This window comes from Bombus impatiens, unplaced genomic scaffold, assembly GCF_000188095.3.
Source record: "Bombus impatiens unplaced genomic scaffold, BIMP_2.2 scf_0166, whole genome shotgun sequence".
NCBI lineage: Eukaryota > Metazoa > Arthropoda > Insecta > Hymenoptera > Apidae > Bombus > Bombus impatiens.
In genome coordinates, this window is record NT_176585.1 from 562,289 (window position 1) to 583,806 (window position 21,518).

Sequence of the window (21,518 nt, forward strand, 5' to 3'; positions counted from 1 at the left end):
GATAATCTTGTCGGGCACAGTGGCGGGTTTGAAAGCCACGTCGCGATAAAGAATTTTAGGTCACAGGAAAGAAATGGTGGATTAAAAAAGAGATTGACAGCGTTAATGGAAAGGATCGCCCCCGGAATTACGAATTAATTGAATTGGCTCGAGCAACGCGACGCGCGCGTGAACGTAAAAGTAAATTAAATAGTAATAGCGATTGAAGGATGTTAGGTGGTCGATTCGTGGGCGAGAATCTTCAAGATCTTCTAGAACGTGCTCTGTCAACAAAGCTCCGAGAATACACTTTACATAAGATTTATAAAAAGAAAAAAAATGGTGTATTAATATCGATATATTAGAATTAATTAATAATCTATATGATTAACGTATAATAGAAAAAAGAAGCAGAAAACGATCAGGTCGTGCAACAAAGAAATAAATTCTATCAAAAATGTTTCGTAACGTGCAAGTACGAAAAGCTTATTATATTACGTCCTTGATCATCTTAATCGTATAGTGCTTATCGACTAAACACCGCCGACTTAAATATACGAGGATTAAAACAATGAAGTTATAATATGCTCCTTACTTTTCATCCAATTCTCGCTCTCTCCCTTTCTCTCCCACTCTTTCTCTCTTACAATTTTCAGTACAAAATTTATATTTCTTCCATATCTCTCGCGGCCTTAATAATTAGTATAAAAGGACTTAGTACTATGTATCACGAGCGCCGAGCAACTTCGAAGCAAATAGAGTTTACGATCAAGTTTAATTTGAATCTCCGCTGGGAGCTTCATCTTCCTACACACGAATTTCAACGCGTCTTCCCGATTCGAACAGGACGTTGACGCAAAGGACGCAATTTAGTAGAATTTAGTCGAGCTTCGACTTTGCACAGTAAATGAATTAAAATGATCCGATCTTGAAACAAGTTGCTATACTTTCAAGTTCAAGTACAACAAAGGACCCTGCCCTAAATTTCGACTTATATTTCGCAGCCTCTTAAATAAATATACAGACAATCATTAATACCATGATTCCATTTTCTACATTAGATCTATGCGTATAAATTAAAAAAAGGGGGGGGGGGAAGAATAGCATAGATATGTCACAAATCTAAAAAGCTCCCGTATGGTAAAATTTAATTAATATACGTAACTTAATAACAGATCTAAATGGTAGGCCTTAAGTAATCTTAATTTTTAAAAGGACGCGTCACTTGCACGTAGCTTATATAAATCCTTAATAGATAAATCATCTTACGGGCTATTTACGAATCATCGTTCGGTACGAAACGATCAAAAAGTGACAACTATAAAAGGAATTTTCCTTAATAATGTATCAAAACGTGGACATGAATTCAGGCATAAGGAAACAAAGAGGATGATGGCCACGTTTGGAAACGTTCTCATCGAAATCTACCACCTTACACCATTTCTTTCTTTTTTTTTCATTCCTCCATTACAGCGCCGCCAACCTCCCTCTTTTCCATTTTCCTAAATTTTGCTGTTTTTTTTTCCATTTTTATATTAAGAACCTAAAGGCTTGATTTGTCTTTGGTAGGCTGTTTTTGCTATTTCTTAGCGCCTATAAGGGTGATAATTCGTGTGCTGGGTCAAGGAAAACCGTTGGGGACCTGGGGCTGCGTCTCCGTTCGGAATGAAGGTCGGACTTCCACTTTCAGTATTTTTGAACTTTGGGATCGGGGTGTTGTCTGCGGGAAATAAAGGAGGAAATTAGGTAGTGCGGGCCGTCCCGAACACGCCCTTCGCTAGGCGTAAAAGTGTAAATTTAGAATGACGTGTCTGCGCGGCGACACCAATGCAAATTTCCATGATTTACACTGTGATAGTGAAAAGTACCTCTGTTTTCATATGCTTAGAAAACATGGAATTTAACTTAACTTAAAAGAAAATTATATATTGATACGGATGAGAGATACTAAAGGGGCAAGTTACTTAATTATGAATGAAAAATATTACATAGATATAAAAGTAAAGTAATTCATCGTTAGAGATTGTCAACTAAAATCTGATGAGAAAATAAATAATTGGCCCCTAAAGTATCGACAAAGACAGGATATACCTCGAACCTGAGTATCTTTAAATATCCTGGTTTTGCAATAAAATATAAGAGAGTATACTTGATATATTTTTAATCTAGTGAATACATTTATTAAGCTCAGTTTCGAGATGTAATGAACTGATACGTTGGGACGCGCATAAAACACTGCACCAATGAAAAGCTCGTCTCCATCGTTTCTTTACTTATGTCAATGATATAAAAAAAAAAAAAAGAAAAGGAATTTAAAAAATATTCTTTGAAATAGTGGACCACCTCTGTAATTCCGTCCTATACAACAAAATCATTTACGTTTGCGTTCGAATCGTACCGGATAAAAAGAAAATTTTAGTTTGTACAAAAAAAAAAAGTTGAATTAGGACCGAAGAGGAACCAGCAACCGAAATTCGCGTGGAACTTTCACAAACGAAATGATTTCGGAAAACGGAAGTTGTTGCTAAGAGCTAATTGCAAAACAGAAGCGACAAAAAGAAAGTAGAAGGAACTAGTTTAGAATGACAATTCTATTTTAACAACTGTTTGAGCGAATGACGGAAAGGCGTGGCTACCGAAACAATTAGGCGAAAAAGGAACTTTCACGTGCACTCGCATGCTCGCTTTCATTCGCGCGCTCATTCATTCGCAAAATATTTTCTAATTTTATTTAGAGTTGCATACATTCCTCTTACGTAATTAATTCACGGTTATTAAAAAACGGGAATAGATAATGTAATGATAACAATATCAAACTGTGCAGTGTTTTAAGTCTCTCAACCTTTTGGATAAAATAAAAGTTCTAAGATTAACCACTTAATAATACGAAAAACAGATGACTTTAAAACGAAGGAAGAGATTGTTTGGATTCGATTGACAAAATTCATTTGTTTCTTTTTCATCAATATCATTTTCTATTTAATCATCCTCATAATCTATACCAGTATGTACTTTACGAATAATGATCCACTCTTTTTCTTCTATATTATTATCATAATAATTATCAGCATATCAACTTATCATCAGTATATCATATATATATTCATATATTTTTATATATAATTATATATATCATCATTATAATCGTTATATTAATATTATTAATATAATATCTTAAGTATCAATAATCAATTAATCCACTAGAAACACCGTTAAGTATATTAATATATATATAATATATATATATTTATTTATTTATTTATATTTATATATATATGTGTATGTGTGTATTTAATGAATAATAATAATAGTAGTAATAATGACAATAATCAATAATAATTAATAATAATCATAATAATAGTAGTAGTTACAATATAGTAATAGTAGTAGCAGTAGTAGTAATAGTAATAGTACGGTAGCAATAGTAGTGGTACTGTTTTTATGTGTCATTTTGGGAGTGAGGAGAGCAGGTAGAAGTGAAACGTTACACAATTATAAAAGGATATATTCATTGAGTGAAAATAAAGCAGAAATCGGCAATTCACAAATAGAGATTGTGCCCTCCCCAATTGGACCTGCCTGACAACACTTTTGATATCGTAATTTAAACCTTTCTTAATGAATCTCCTTCTATGGTTGACCGTTTCTCGTCTTATTTTGACAGCACACGGAAAATATTAAACACCAAACTCGGAGAATTTTCTTTCTTTCTTCCCTCTTGAATGAAAATATTCATGCACACATGATCATGCACACTTTTCGATGCTCTGACGATTTTCCGCTCTATGTCATTATCAACCATGTTCGTGTTACCTTTTCTATCGTTCGTCTTTCCTTGTTTTATCCGTTCCCTCACTCCACCCCAATCCTATCGGACAAATAGCAAGATTTACGCAGCTGATTTTTTACTTCCTCTCTCTCATATCGTTACCAAATCACACACGTGACAAGGGATGTTGTGTTATATATGTGTGTGTTTCTTTGTTTCAGCTTCACGTGTGTGAGATTTGTTCCATCAACATTGTGTAACTATCAAATCTGTGTACCTCCATCGATCCAAGGACCTACACGCAACATTCGTGCCCTATTCTTTGCCAATCACTCCCTCATTCTTATCAGATTAACTAATGTCGCTAAAATTAGATAACGATCGTTAATCCGCTATTAAGCTACTCTTCGAAATTTTCGTTAGTCTCTGTCCCTTTCTCCTTTCCCTTGATCACCGTGTGTCGCGTATTTTACATACACTATCATAGAACGAAATTTACAATTCACGACCAAATCAACTGACAAACAACCGTACCCTAATAAGAAACGATCCTGATGGGATGAGGAGGAAAACAATCACCTCTGTGTTCAGCTCGTCTTCGATTTATCTGGAAAGTTTCGTAATGCTGGATCTAATTATTGGAAAAAGTTTCTGATGAAAATTTCAAGTGGTTAGGGAGGTTTTTCTTCTCTTAATACGATTTGGAAATATTGCGTCGGCACTTTCATCACATCGTCGCGTTTTAAGCACTAACGGTTTAGCTATGATTCTTTTAATGCAAGTACTTCCTATGCACTATATACGTAATGCAGCTTAATAAACTTTTACATTGTCTCGCGTGTTTTTATCTTTTTATTTTAATGTTTTTTTTTCTTTACTTATCAAAGATTTGGCAAACCTTAAACCTGGTTCGGCACCAAACGGTGCCACTTGTACATCGCGTACAAACTATGTTCTTTGTATTACTAGAAATCTTGGCGGCACTGTGTGTCTCTGTCGTTTGAACGTCGAAAATTTATCTCTACACGCTCTCCTCTCGCCACTTCCACGCTGATCCCATTCGCACCTCTTTGCCTTTCTCTCCCTCTCGTGTCCATGAAACTTTCCAACAATCGTTTCCTCTATGTCACTAGATTCTCTCTTCTGCAGTCACCAGCGATCCATGCTCGTTTTATGATTTTCTTTTTCGTAAACTTAATTTCGTCGGCTCTCGATTCATTCCTCGTACTATATACCGTAATATCCATCCGTCTCTCATTCGTCAACATTCGTCACTCTCTGTTCTTGTAATCATTTTTATTATCTCCCCTCCTCATCCAATTAACCAATTAACCAGCAACTTAACAACGCTCTCAGTCTCTCTCTCCCTGACCTTTCGTACACCCGTTTATTACAATTTGCTTTCTAACAAAAGAATTAAAATTACAACGACTAATTAACGACTTAGATACGCGATTTTTCCTTTTCACTTAAGAGTTACGGAACAATTATGATTCTCACGAGAACACAATGGTTGGCATTTGTTTGTTTCATTAAAAATATCTTCGTTTCGCTCTCTATTTTAATACTTCCCTAAGCAACGGTTTTCTCTTATGTCAAGTTTATACGCTTTAATTAATTAATTAGATAATTAATGGATACCTTAAGTATTGATCCTACGCTTTGCCTCATCCCCATAAAAGCACGGCCTGGAAAAGTATTCGCGACCCCAGCCAAAAAGGCCCAACCGTATAAAAACGGGGGAGGTTTGGGAGAAAATTCTACGTAATATTGTGTGTATGTATGTGTGTTTAAGTCAAAGGTGAGCTTCGTTTTTCTCTCTCGTTTTCTCTCATCTTTCTGCGTTTAAGGTACTCTGAGGATAATCATTAATTTATAATACATTTGTACACAACTTATCCCTTAATCAATAATTATATCGATTTACCTACAACGTTGTCCGGATTCCCTCATGCACTCTCACGTCTATACATATACGCTCGATTCACACAATTCTCACTTTCTCCGCCGAGTGTCGACCTTTCTTCCTTCCCTTTTTCTTTTTTTTCTTTTATTTTTTACGATTACTAGAATCGTACGACTAACGTACGCTTTTAAGACACGTTCTAAGAGCCTGCCGTTTTATCGAAACGCTACGTAAACGTTCGAAAGCAGCATCGAAGTATAACAAAGCAACAGCAAGATAGCGACAGGATACAAACGTGGCAAACGAAAAATTCTACGACTGAAAAGTGAAGGAAAAGAAAAAAAGAATTAAAGAGAGGAATCGGTAAATGTTCTTGTCCAACGACGGTAAAACGGAAAGATAAAACAAACGTTATCTGTTCTTCTCCCTTAGGACTATAACACGATTTCCTATCGCTCGAATATACCGGTTCCCGCTTCCCCTGGTAGCACTTTTGGTGTACTTTCGAGTATTTATTGATCAACCCCCCTCCCCGTAAAATTCTATTTCATTATTTACTTATCTTATTTTCGATTCGCTCTTAACCAGCTACAACTTTTTGTCTTATCGTCATTTTATTTTTCCTTATTTTCTCGTTAAATCGATTCGTACAATCTATCCTTAGGCAGAGGTAAAGTTTTCATGTAATCATTTATCGTGTAAACTAGACCGTTAAACGTTAGATAGCCTTTAACTATTATTTAATATAATAAACATGATAGTCGATAATAACCTTAAAAACGGCGTCCACTTTTAATTAATACTTCGAGGATTTTGTGTCCGCGGGGCCTGATCGTCAGCACCTCGTGCGTTAAATATAATAATTCTCTGTTTAAATTCACTTACTACCCTTATTTATCTAACTACCCGTTCGTCTTCTCCTATTTGTTACGTTAGCTGCAGCCTGTTTTCATACTCATCTTATTTTTCACTTTTTCTTTTACATCTTTCTTCCTTTGTCCACACATTTCCACTTTCTTAAAATGATTCGTTCCCGTTCGTTCATTCACATTCTTTCGCAAAACACCAATCAAATTGCGTCTCATTCTCGCTTTAACTCGTTCACCCTGCATCTCGCGATATCTCGTTCTCCGCCATTTTTACTCTCCATGCCATACAATCTCACTGTCGAATGATTTAATCAACCGCTCATTCCCTCGTTTTCTCCTCTTCTGATATAAACTTAAGCTACGCTGAAACGCGCTCGAGAAGCTGTAGATATAGGCATTTATTCAAGAAAATAGTAAAGCCATTGTAATTTGTGATAATTAATTAATTACAATAGAAAATAATAACAACAACAGTATGGTTCCTTGTTTATGTGTTACTAGTCGTAAATAGTAAATAGTTTCATAAATCGTAGCAGTACTTTGACACTTCTTTTACCTTTAATAGTTTCATCGACGTCCCTCCCCCTTTTGTTTCACGTTTAATAATCCTAAGCCTAAAGTGACACGGCAATATTTCCAAATCGACGTATCGTTCGCAGGAGAAAAAGCAGAGGCGCTTCCTTTCAGTTCGAATAATTAACACTGATTTACAATTTTTTTTTTCATCTTTTCGTTCTTCGTTTTTCCCCTTCTTCCTCTTATCATCTTTTTTCTTTATACGAACCCTCGCCTCCTTTTTCGATATTCATCTCTGAGAATCTCAGATTGAAGCATTTTTCGTTAACCTACGCGAAAAAAGGGTCCTCTCTTTGCTTAAGCTGTTGTCCTTTTAAAGGGCAGTGGTCGTTGGACGTATTTTGCTCAGCGAAAAAGTACCGTAATGATTAAATAAGCAAAGAGTATGGTCTTTTAAACGCGAAAATTAAGACTTACCATAGGAATCGTTTTTTACGATACAACATATCTTTACTTTTACTTTTTACAATTTGTTTCATCTAAGATATTCTTTTATTTATTTTGTTTTTGTTATTTTTTTTGTTATTTTTCATTTTGTCCGAGAGCGTCAGTCTTATTAGGACCGTTTCAGAGGACTCGACATTCTTGGAATGAGCAAAGTCAATTTCATTCGTTTCAGCCTTGCTTATGTTCGAAGCTAGTTGTACTCGGATACTTTTCAGTCGGGACTCAAACGTAATTAGCAACTATCATCGAATAACTAATTTCCATCGTTAAAATTAACATCTTAGCAAATAAAATTATGGAATCTTAAACACGTGCTACGATAGATAGAGTTATCGAAAATTCGTTCCAACCACCAGCCGGCCCTGATTTATTCTCTCGTTAATATTTGTTTGTTTTCCTTAAGTTATAATTATACACGGAAACTTCTATTTATCTTCGCGATTTCTCTTTTTCTACGTACGTACGTACACACGTATATTGATAGATGCACATCGAAATATTAAATATTACTCGTTAAAGTACAAACAGTTAATTCTATGGTAAAAGGATTAGTGCATGCGCATACAAGACTCGTAAAAACTTCGTGTTTTTCGTGTCGTAAAAACACATTGTATTTATCGAATCTCGTTTTATACCGTCGTTTATGTCGATTTTATAGTCGAACGGTATACAGGTATATGCATACTTGTCTCTAATAAGGGTAACGTGGTCTTCTAATTAAGTTCAAGCAAAGTACGCTTGTGTGTACAAATTCTTCAACATCCTATTATATTCTGTATCTTTTTCGTGACTTGTTCAAGTTCAGTGAACTATGCCTACGCTTAAAAAACGGAAAAATGTCCTCCGTTGTCGTCACATTTACTGTTTCGAGCACATCGAATATCATAGAAATTCTGGTCGCATGACGGTCACGTTTGTCGCGGCGGCACTCGTCATTACGAATGCTAAATGCAAGGGTGAACTTATTCCGACACGAATTCAGCTGATAGAAAGATACGTATCTGCGTATCCAACTAGAGAACGGTTGCTTGTTTAATTCGACAATAAACCATTACGTTAAATCCCTTAATTAATTAATCAATTAATCGATTAATATCAGTAATAACAATCTAACAAGTTTTGTATCTTTCTGATCTGGACGTACCGTCTAAGTATATTAACCAGTAGATTTCTATACGAAGAGTAAAAGTACCGTTTTTTTTTTGTTTATCTGCATTTTAAGGCTTCGTTCATGATTCTTTCTTACCGAAAAATTCTACTCTCCACCCCTTCCCCCTAGTCATACATAATCCCCGCATTCTGCACCCAACTTTTTAATCCATTCGATTCATTCGTTTTTTTACGTTGTACTTCTGCCCGATCACGATATCCCTAGGAATTAATTACGTATTATAATTAACTAGTACTTAATCGAAAAACGTTTCTTTCGGGTCCCGAATTGCTTAGAGGCTGACTTACTTAAAATTGAACGGTCTAATCGTGAGCTACCATAGCATCTCTCTTCGCCGGTTCTGCAAATAATGCGTGAAAATCAAGGCGAGAGTAATAACTATTCTTAACCGCTTAGAGAGTTTCAGTCTGAAACGTCGAGATTTCTTCTTTTTTAACCCGTAACATCGATCTCTCGGACTTGGCTGTTATTTTGAGAAAATATAAAGAGAAAATGGGAAAGAAAACTAACCTATCGTTACGATTATATACGTGATCTGAGAGACTGACGTTAAGCGTTAATTTATGGACTGAACAAACGTTCGACTGTACAAAATTTCTACAGGCTACTCGATTATTTCTTTTGATTTATCTAGTAACTCACGATCGCGGAAGTATCATAGAAAGAGGCGTTGAATGAATGCGGACGTGCCTGTCTCTGTGTGTCTGCGTGAATATGCTTAACTATAGTGTGAAAAATCTTGTAACACGTTAATTCCTTAGCGGTTAGTAATTTACATCTTTAGTGGAATAATACCATTTAATTGTATGTAACACGTAACGTAATGGTCGACGAAAATCGACGGCCTGACTGCCTGCGATATCAGCTAACGAGCGAAGGACTTATTACGAAAGGACCGACACGTTTAGGAACTCCAGGAATAAAAAAGAAGCAGCTGACGCCTCGTTGAAAATCACGGTTCATTAGTTACAATGAGGTATATGTTATTCGACAAATCCTTAAGAACGATTAAAAAACATCTGAGTATCCCTCTTGCGTTCCATTCTCGTTTGTTTCTTTTTTCATTATCTCTAAAAGTATTCTAAAAAGATGATGCCTGCGAGTAAATTGTATCCAAACGGTAGTTAGATTACAGAAATTGCTAGCAGCTTTTATTCTGATACCAAAAAATCTCATTCTCTCACTCTTTCTCTCCCTCTCTCTCTCTCTCCCTTTCTCTCGGTTTGTCCTCTTTTTATCATTTTATTTTCACAAAAAAAAAAAAAAAAAAAGGAGGAATTTACGGATCATTCCACTGTCTGCTAACAATTCGACCTATTAACATGATTTATAACTACTCTTATCTTTCAACTTATCACGTCGTTTCGGAAAGTAAATGGTACACGTTCAGACGAACGTGACGATCATACGAATCGGACGAGAATGTAAATGTGACGACCAACAAGATGCATATCTGATCTTTATATTTTTATATAGTCGACCTTATGAACTTTTGTTGCTAGATACGACCATTAGTTATTGATATTGTATTGTAGTTTTAACACATAAAATCATGTAACCCTGACGAAAAAGGACAATAGAGCAAGAAAACTAGGAAACAGTTAGATTAAAATATGAAAAGAGGAAAAGCAATATTTGCAAAAGTGAATAGCGATAATCTTAGTTGTGAGGAAAGTAGAAGAGTAATAATAGCATTAGCAACAACTACTACTTAAGTAAATAACTACTATGGAGTGACAGTAATGACAATAATAAAAGTAGCAGCAATTGAAAAATAGCGAATCGTAATAACAAACCCACACACCTCTCTATATATTTATGTAGTATTTACCCAATTTTCTTTGTCGACTTCTGTGCTAAGCATGCGAAATTAATGACTCCCACATATTTCATAGACAATGTTGCGCATGTATACATACACATATATACGCTGTTTTCAAGCACTATACATTTGAATGTGAATTGTTATCGTGTCTCCTTTGCACAACAAAAACAAATCGAATAATACGACTGGGCTGAATAACTCACCACCCAACTTGACATTATCGATCGAACCATGCGTACACCACCGTTAAATATCGTTTAGGAAGATAAAGACTACGTTCAGTCTCCAAGAAATAGTTGAGTTATCGAATTAATTAAAGCTAAAACTATCGTTAACGCGGCAATGCGTAAATCGATTAAATGTATCTGTACAGAAAAAAAAGAAAGATAAGAATATTTGTTTTTATCGAGACGTAATACATGCGTCGAAAAAGATGTGTACGTTTTGAATGCAATTTACTACCCTTTCCTTCCTACTTAATTAAAGACTAATTAATTTACCCTCTGTCTCTCTCTCTCTCACACACAATCTTACACTTTTCTCACTCTCCCTACCGAACACGTTTCTTCTCTTCTCATTCTCTCTCTCTCTCTCTCTCTCTCTCTCCGTCCATTACCTTCCCCTTTCGTTTTCTTTATTCACAACTAATTAAGACTAATAAGGTATTTGCTTATCTCATCTGTTCTTTTTTCGTTCCGTATTGCAATGTCTGAATATCAACCGTTAAATTTCCCTTTTTTTTCAATGAATTTTCCCACCCTCCCTCCATTTCTTTCTTTCTTTTTATACAGCCATTTTCCCTCGAGAGTAGAATCAAAACAAAAAAAGAAAAATAAAGCAGATCGAAGAAAATTGTAGTGTGTACAGAAGTGTATATATGTGGTATACATAGATGTTAATATGTCGACATTACGCGTGCACGAATGGCCGTGCATGCAAAATGTACATAACATTTTTAAAAAAGAAATACGTACGCCCCTATATCGATATATTTTGTCCTGCTTTTTTTAAAGATATACATTTACACGAGCAGACATACGAGTGCGTGTACATACATATATGTTGTAATGAATAATATATATATATCATATATATGTATATATACATATATATTTGGAATATATATACATATATATAAAAAATTGTATATATACGTGTATATATACAGAATAGCACGTAAACATGTGTTCTCTCTCAACATCTCCGCTCTCTGTATTATGTGTAATAATAGTAGTTAATAATAATAATTAATCATCGTTCATTAAATCGTTATTATCAGTAAACGCGCATAATATTATAATGTTCACCGCGACAAAAAATCTCTCTCTCTCTCGCTCTCTCTCTCTCAATCTGTAATATTTTTACTCCTCCTACATAATTATTCCTTTCCTTCCTCTCTCTCTTTATCCTGTCCTGTTTTCCTTTTTTTTTTTTTTACTTCTTTCGTCTCTCTTTCTTGATTCTACAACTCTAATTTCTTAGACTCTTCCTTAAGAGAATTCTTAAAGGTAGAGACAATGCGCTTTGGCCTGGTGTGTGTATATATATATAGATATATATATATATATATATATGTATGTATATATATATTTTTTTTACTGCTACTGTGCTGATAATGGAGTGTTCGACTTCGTCTGGATTATGAATACACATATCCCGAAAAAAGAAATTCACGTGCAATTTTTTCTAGCTAAGGAAACTTTTATTTAAAATTCTTGACAGCGTGTTATTTGTTTAACACGATTGAAAAGTCGGACACTCCATTCGGTACAGAGAGTTTTCTAGCCTAGGTCACTGGGAATGAGATGGACAGAAAGCGTGCGAGCGTAAAGATCCTTAAATGTATCCTTAAATCTGAGGTAAAACATGATGAACATGGATACGTATTACTTTTTCGCCGTTTCATAGTCACATCGGCTAGGCCGTTTACTTTTCTCGACTGGCAGCCGATGCGACCGTAATCTTAATAACATATATCATTTTCATTTAATCATATTTCCTTATTTTTCTTCGTCGTCGTTTCACATTTATCTATCGTTCCACTATAAATATTCTAATCGTTTGTCTCGTACAGGGGGGCACGATCTTACCAATATAATGCTAAAAGTTACAAGTATACAGGTCATGTTATTACAGTTAACAATTTCATTTATTATCGTTACAATCGTCATCGTCGACTTTATTTCATTTCTTTACGTTTATTTTATCTTATACTTCACACTAAAATATGATAAAAGTAGATCGATCGATTCTCGTTCGTTCAATGCGAGACAAAGCATTCCAAACTGTAGGAATTCCATTCACTAAAGCGGATAATCGTTTGTTTCATTTTTCTCCAGCGAAATAAAGATATATCAATTTCATTTTTCTCCCGTTTTCTTTATTGTTTAATTGTGTGTCTGCTTTTGTTTGTTGCTTTTTCTACTTTTCGTTTATGCTGAATTTTTCTTTTGCGGTTAGTGGCTCTCGAGTAACATTTCAGGAAGAAACAAGCCTTATTATTATTTAGTCGTTCCTATTCGATCGTTTCTCCAATCCGCTAATGCACTCACGGTTTCGTTAAGAATCTTTAGAAATGTTTTCCTCCCCCTTTTTTTTTTCTTTTTCAAATTCTCTCCCTCCCAAAGCCCTTAGTCTCAGAATGTGAAGCATTTTAATGTAGTAGTGTGGAGTGGTGTGTGAACATGTGTGTCGATGAGTGTGTGTACACGTGTCGATTTTTCTTGCGCACACAACGTGTCGTTAAACGGTTCGCCTATACACCATCTATACGTCGATATAAAGTTTCTTTCTTTCACGATTATAGCAGGGTACTTAACATAAACGTAGTACATTTAGAATTTTTCTCTCTATCTGTCTCTCTCTTATTGTAAAACTTGAAGTGTTCTCAATTTTTTTGTTTTTCCTTTAATTTTCTATGTTTTCCCTTCGCTACTATACAGGTTTCTCTTTTTTATTATTATTATTATTATTATTAATTAGTTTCTTTTTTTCGACAACAATTACGTCGTCCTAACAGGCGCGCAGAAAATCACTTTGCAGAATTAGAATTTAATACCTTAACTGCATCTACTGTAAACGTAATTTAGAATATTCACGGTGTGTACCAGTGTACTCGCGTGTCTCTAACAGTGTATGTACGTCTATATATGCATATACATATATGACACACATTCCGTTCCTTATTATTTAATTTTGTTCTATTTCGTGTTTTCCTTCCTCTCTGAAATCGCGTGTATTCTGCCTACGTTTTCGTGTAATACCGAAATCATTGCACTACCTGAACGCTACTCCAATGACAACTTCCCCATTCTTCCCTTTCCTAGCTTTCGCTTATCGTTTCATTCGAACGCGATCAACTGAGTGTTAAACAAGTTGCAACTTTAATCGACGTTTCATTTGTTCTGTTCTCTGTTGCTTTTCTTTGTGCCTCACAATGATTAAGATACAATTGGCAACAGCTCGAAAAGTTACAAAATTCTGGGGCCGTTAACTGATCATGCAACGAAACCGATGATAGACAAGGAACAAGCTCAGGCAGTGGTTAACTTTCTTTTTGGTTATTACCTATCATCGATGGAATTTGTGCTTTGAATGATAGTTAAAAATGATTTCAACGTGAAAGTTAAAAATACATCGTCGTGCGACCAACAGATCTTTCCCGAACGTTATTCCTTACAACTTGGAAAAATGCCCACGTAGTTTCGTGCCGTTTTGATTCGTGGCAAATATATGTACTCTATTATCGAATTTCGACGTTGTTCTTTCTCGCCTACTAAGCCAACAAACAAGAGGGGGAAAAATGCGAATGTGTTAGAAGAATCAATTGAAATACAATAATAAGCGTGTAGAAATGCAATAGCCAATACGTCGTTGTGATACCAACTAATTACATTAATATCCATTAAAAGTACAAGATAAACTCATCGATAAAAACTGTTTCTTGTATAAATTACAATATGAATAGTAAGTTATTTAAGTATAACATTTAATTATAATGACCAGTCTTCAGTGAGCGGGACGTCAAGTATGTGTTAACGTTAAAAACAGACATGTAACGCCCCCGGAATTACAATATATTTATCGTATCTCATCTTTAAATATTGAATGCTTAACTCTTTTTCTTTTTTATTATTTAATTACCTTGCAAACTAAGTTCGTTACATTAAAAATATTGAATGCGTGCACTATCTAATTAAATTAAGGCAAACGGTGAATTAACTAAATATATTATATATCTTTAAGAAATTCCTCGCAAAAACAAAACAAGAAAAAAAATACATAGAAGAGACAATGATTAAACGAATTTATGAAATGCATGAACAAATGAATAAACATTATTTTATTATTTCAATACGCGAAAAAGACAGCAAGATTATTTAAATAGTAAATGATTCGGTAAAGTAGAGGAAAAATACTAAAACATGCAAAAGTGTAAAAATTGTAAAAATTACACATCTAACATTGTTTATAAAGTTGAATTGTTTGTTTCTTTTACTCTCCCTGTTGGTAATGTCTTAAAAGTAACGAAGAATTAAATCTAGCTGTATGTGATCTTCTCCCCCCTCCCATTACTTAAACCTTAATGTACAATTATTACTTCTCTATATGAAATAAAAAGTGTTTCAGTCCTACGAATCAACAATAAATATTTTACAGCAAAAACCATGCTTTTCCGCATGACACCGCTCATAAAATGATTTAAAAAAAAAACATTTGAGAATGCTTCCTTCAAATACTGAGTTCAGTGCCTATTTATTTAACAAAAAAAGAATTAACAAAAAAAAAAAGAAAAAAAGGAAAGAACAAGAAGAGAAATGAGATACCAACCTAAAAAATATAAATACAATCATTTTCAAAGATTTTAATAGGAAGTGAAATCTTAGACAGGGAGAATATAAAAAAAAGTGATTGAAAAAGGTAGAAAATTAAAAGATAAAAGAGGAAAAAAGACAGTAACAACCCTGAGAGCAAGTCGTAATTCGTAAAAACGACGAAATTACGACAGATAGTAACAACAGCTAGAATCAAAGCATTTTTCCCTATTTGCTACCTATTACATTAATTAGATGCATTATTTCTGTATTGAAAAATACTAATAATATCGCGTTAAATATAAATATATTATCTGTTATAATTATTAATTGTCAATTATTCGAATAGTCCCGCTTTCTCGTCATCATTTTGTGTGTATTTTTTCAAATCCATTGCTACCACTTTCGCTTATTATCTCGATATTATACTTTTCCAGCGTACCCTAAAATATATGTATATACAAGTGCGGCAAGGCAGCCATTTAACTTTGTGTCATTATTTACTTTTTTTTCTCCCTCACATTTCCCATCCCTTCGTACTAGAGTAATTTAATCATCCCTCTGAGACTCGTTAATTATAATATAAATTAATTTACCTGGCTTACCGATTCCAGCAAACACATTAATTATATCCTTAATACATCTATAAATCAAATGTTATTATGATCACTTTCTCCTAACGCTTTGCATACACTTAAAAATCCTTTAAATTTATACGCTTTAACTTTATTTTAAAAATCGATAATAGTAAGAAATACAATAGTTAGTAGTAATAATTATAATCATAATCGATATACTAGTGGCTTTTTCATTTACGTTTCTTTATTATATTACTTTATAAAATAAGTTCTGAAAAAACAGCCGTAAAGATAAAAACTTTCTCTCTCTCTCTCTCTCTCGCTATTTAAATTTGCTGCTCTCACAGTCTCTCTCTCATCTTTCTCTCCCTCTCTCGCTCTCTGCCTCTCAAGTAGGTATTAAATAACGTATTATTTAGTACAACCACAAAGTCATCGCCCTTTCATTTTAACTTCTTTTTCATTATCTACTTTTAGCATCTTATTAATTTACTATTATTTGGATGTTCAATAACTTGTGGCCTCTGTTTAATTAGTTTACTTCTTTATGCGCGTAGAAGTGTACGTGTTACATGTGTATCTGTTGAGAGTACGGTTATGTTTTACGTGTTTCGTGTAATTACCATAATAATTAGTGTAAAAGGTGGTTTTCCTTTGATTGAGCTCCCTACTCGTCTTTTCTTGTCTTTAGTTTAGTCAGTAAATGTGTTATTGCGTTGATCCCAGAAGTTTCCACGAGTCGCGTTTGTTAATGCTTTCTCATCATCCCATCGACTTTTACATATCTGTTACTACGATGCTACGCGATACTGTTAATTAAACGTATCGAATCCGAAAATGGTAACGAGCACTTTAAATAGACAATGCGGAGGATAAGTACAGGAGTTAATTGATTTGAAAGTCGATCAATGACATACACAAAAAAAAATTCGCACCGCTTATTACGAATTTGTGTATTACGAGAAATATGGCAAGGTGAAATAATAAAGAAAACAATGTAGAAACGAAAAAAAAAGTGGTTAAAGTTACAACAATTTGACGAGAGAAAGAACAGATGCCATAAAGGGAAAGAAAAAGCTAAATCGTATTGAGATCAATAGTGAGGAAGCTTACGCAAATTGTTGATCCGTTATTAATTGTAACCTACTGATTATAGTGTGACCTCGTAAAAAATTTAAAATTACATTAGCGCAATACTTGCAATTCTTATTGACAAAGTAAGACACAACGCGACTCGCTCAGTAATAAACATGAGCATTTGAGAGCATTCTTCCGAAATATTCCTTGTTTAGAACTATGGTAAATCCTACAGAGTAAATACAATTAAGTCATATATTTAATCAGGTAGACTTTTCAGATCGACGCCCCCCGCCGAGTACACCGCACATATTACAAATACCCCTCCCTCCATCCAGTAGATATCATGATCTCTTTCATATCTAATCATCTAAAATTTAAACACTTATAAGCATCATCGTACAATATTTGTTAATTATCATAGACAGTAATAATAGCGTGTATAGTAGTGCAATCATAATGGTTGCAGTAGGAGCAGTCGCAACAGTAAATAGTGATAAATAGCTGTAAATAGTTCATAATGATAATAGTAGTATAATAGTAATAATTATCATAGAAGTAATAATAATAGTAACAATAATTGTAGTCTTAAAGGTGCCTAATAATTAACTATTATAAATCCGAGATAAAAAATAAACTAGTTTCCATGTTTGATGCAATATGACAGTACAGAAACGTGTCTAACGATTCAAAAGTTCTTATTATACAAATTTTCTTTTTTTTTAATCTTCATTAAAAAATTCGATATCTTTTTTTTCGTTTCCTTTCTCGTCCTCTTCCCTCCAAAAACAATCAACTTTTTTCAGATACATGGAAACGGAAAAGGACCAGATTTAGATTAGGAAAAGTCATAAGTGAAGAAGAATAAAAGAAAAAGGAACTAAACGTCAATATGCCTAAGAGATACAATATGAAAATAACAAAACACACAAAAAAAAAGGAAAAGAGAAAAAACATGCTTAAGGAAACTGCAGCCTGCTGTCAATAAAGTTATAGATATACATACATCATATTAAAAGGATCTATTTATTTTACACTATCTCTGTAGTTTAGATTATAAGTCAGCCTGTGTGAACACCTTACTTAATTATTTCATTAATTACTCCTTACGTTTTCATTTTCCTTCATTCCAGCATATCTGTTTTAATAAATACGAGATCGTGGAGGGACGGGTGTCTCAAATGTGTCAGTCATTCAATGACCTTGCACTGGAGACCGTAATATAGTATTTCTTTTATTTAATTATTCTTATTTTCAAATTACCGAAGTGTTCACTAAAAGTATCAAAAAGGTGAACGAGCATCGAAATTTGTGCCATCCACTGAGAAGAAATTTCTCAAAACGAAATTTCATCCATCCCCCGCTCAAATGCTGGTAAGTAATTAATGTTCAGCATTCCCTTATTCTTTACACTCGCTTTCGTTTTATTTGCTTTATTTTACTTATTCCATTCAATCTAACTCTTATAATACTTCTATGTTCCGCTTCCTACCCTCTATCCCAGTGCCATACAAAAGTTTACTTGCACCATGGGTGTCCATTTACTCTTTGTCCTGGCATTTTGTTCGTCTTGCTTTTTTTGCTACTTATTCCTCTCTGTTTATCTGTTTTAAATGTGTGGTTTCAATTGTTTCCACAGTACCTTTGAAACCCAATAAGATCATGGGCCGTTGTCGCGAGCGATCAATGAAATCAATATTTCTAGAACCTAATAACCTCTTTTCCTTGGCGGTTCCATTTTATTAAGTCGGGCAGATGTATTCTCCACTTTCCTTTATACGAATACCAGAAAAAGATATGTCAGAAAATTACTATCTTCCATCAAAATTATCGAGGGGACTGGAAAATACGACCGCTCGCGAACGACATACTGGCTTGATCGAGACATTCTTTGAATTAAACGATTTCTCGTAAATTCTCGAAAGAGTTTAAACAAGCGATAAATAAAACATTTCGCGTACGATATTTCGATAGAAAACATGATCGTGTAATTCGCAATAAATTCTAGAAAAAATAGTATAAAAGTCTCGAAAACTTTTTAAAATAATCCAACACCGTGACGCTCAAAATAAAATCTGTTGTTCGTATACCCATGAAATATAAATAGATCCAAAGAATGTCCCAAAATTCGAGCACAGATTCTCACGATCAATGCGCAATATTGTATGTTTTCGTGTTTCTCTAAAAATGTAATATGAAATAACCCACGAGCAAGGCCAAGCCATTCAGCGCATCTCTCCATCACGGATCAATTAAAATGGTCATGAGGTGGGCCACTCTTTGAAATCAAAGCCTTGCTGGGGTTTAGGAGCGCTGGCGGCATACCCACCTTGGTTGCTTTCTCCTCCTTGGTACGAACGCTGAGGATAACTGGTGTCAGCGTAATTACCATATGCAGAGTACCCAGTATAATCCGGAGTTTTAGCTGAACTGCTACTGGACCCAGGTGCACCTGAACCGGTGGTCTGTCGCGAATACATGTCACCTGGAACATTGATTTTCACCGTATTATCCAACTTCCCCACTTACCTCGTTTCGTTTATTCATAAGCTGTGAGACAGTTTTCCCCACGACAAAGATACATTTTGGATACTTCCCATGGAATAACCGAGGCACCGATACATAATTCCATTACTTTACGACAGAGAATTTATTATGAGAGTGTTCGTGAATTACAAACGATCGGATGAAAGTATCGAAAATATATCTCTCTCATTTCATTTCGCTTTCTTTTATGAACAATTTTAAATAAAAAAGCAAATTTAACATAAAGGGATTATTATTGTATTAAATAAATTAAGATCAGTACGTGTAGAGAATAGACATAAATACGTGCAATTAAAAAGCATCGTGGACAATTACGAATAAATGTAAATGCATTTGGACGTGTTGACTTTGTAAAAGACTGATTATGCAAAACAAGCAGAGAATTGTACTGATCTCGACAGATTAAAAAACGAATCGATGTCTATTACTATCGGAAACGTAAATTGTTATTATGTTATAAAATTCTAGAAATTCTATGCAATGTAAATTTTAATAGGAAATAAAATCGAAGACAAATTCGACACAAATTCTACTAGACTCTAGAGGAACTGGAAGGAGCGAGAATAGGATTGCACTATACTACATTACAGCAAGATATTTTTTTTTTTATAAAATTCCACATTTTTATATTCCTTTTTACAATGACAATTACAATAGCTCAGAAAAAACAACGTGAATACACTTAAAAAATTATTTCCAGATACCTAATCTACTCTAAAAATACCAATACTAAAAGAGCACTGACCAATTACTAGTCGTGGGAGGTATTAAAAAACAACCAATGAAAATAGAAAGAAAATACTTGTATTGAATTACATAGGACAAAGAATAACCCATTTGGGAAATAAAAATACACAATTAAGAGTGATGTAGTGAATGAGTAAGTGCGAGATGCCGATGATTACATTACTACGATTATCCAGCGGACCTTGTCTAACGATTATAAGCATAACAAATATTCTAAGCATAGCTCTCTCTCTACCTTTAAGTATACACACTAATAAAATAGACATATATAAAATAACGATTTACAATTTTCGTAATCCTAAGTCGATCTGTATAAAAACTACGCATATTTATAGTTTGTACAAACGAAAGTACATGCTCTCGAACAATTCTGGACGCAAAAAAGGGAAACAAGCGCTGATACTAGAATTTCCGGATAATTAGGCAAACTAACGAAATGTGCAATTACATGGGAATCGGGGATCTGTAGAGGATCTTACAAATAGGAGAAAAATTTTATTCAATAAAAATAAACTTCTTCACTTTCGTTTTACAACATAATTAAATTCTTCGCTTTCTCGTTCCTCCAACCCCAATGCATGAAAAGCTCATCTCTTGTCGAACTCCGAAAGCCAATTTACAATTAATGAATTGTACGTTAACAGACAAAAGACATTATAACAAAACGGGTGTTACATTCTTGGATGATCCAAGGGGACACTTAGAATAAATTTTCGCAGTAAAAAAAAATGCTGTTAATAAGCGAGACGTGATATCTCTCTCGATATCACGCTAAATTACAATCATGCGGTATCTCTCTTCGCCGCGTGCTTATTCGTTATTAGAACATCATTCTGGATACAAACACACCCGGATATGATCAATAATAAAGATTTTCTAATGAGCTATTTATTAAAAAAAGAAAAATAATGTGTTTTTAGTTGAAATAGTAAGAAAGGCAGACAGGGACACAGAGAAAGACAATGAAGGATAAAAGAAATACGAAATAATAGATAACTTATAGCCAGGCTCGACTATGTGAAAATGGAGCTGTATGCGAAAGGGTGGTAAGAGGACAGAGTTTGTTTGACTGAGCTTGAAGACTCACCCTGCGGGCCAGAGGGGTTCGAGTTGGAGTTGGGCTGCGAGGAGTTAGGCTGAGGGGGCTGAGGTGGTGGCTGGGTCCCAGGAGGAGGACCGTTTTGTGCCATGTTCCAGGAGTTCCAAGAACCCC

General features: G+C 34.4%; 1 protein-coding gene across 4 annotated transcripts in view; it reads right to left on the reverse strand.

Annotated features, from left to right (window-relative positions):
• Nucleotides 1-21,518, reverse strand: part of LOC100740377 (heterogeneous nuclear ribonucleoprotein 27C) — a 30,831-nt gene that overhangs the window by 2,602 nt on the left and 6,711 nt on the right. For 2 of the 4 annotated variants that reach the window (XM_012382712.3, XM_012382709.3), the window contains exon 6: nucleotides 19,341-19,496. In XM_012382712.3, the coding sequence (XP_012238135.1) occupies nucleotides 19,341-19,496 (156 nt within the window). Of the gene's footprint in view, nucleotides 1-439; nucleotides 1,700-15,813; nucleotides 18,784-19,340; nucleotides 19,497-21,518 lie in introns of those variants that run through there. The other 2 variants (XM_012382710.3, XM_012382711.3) reach the window with 2 other exon arrangements.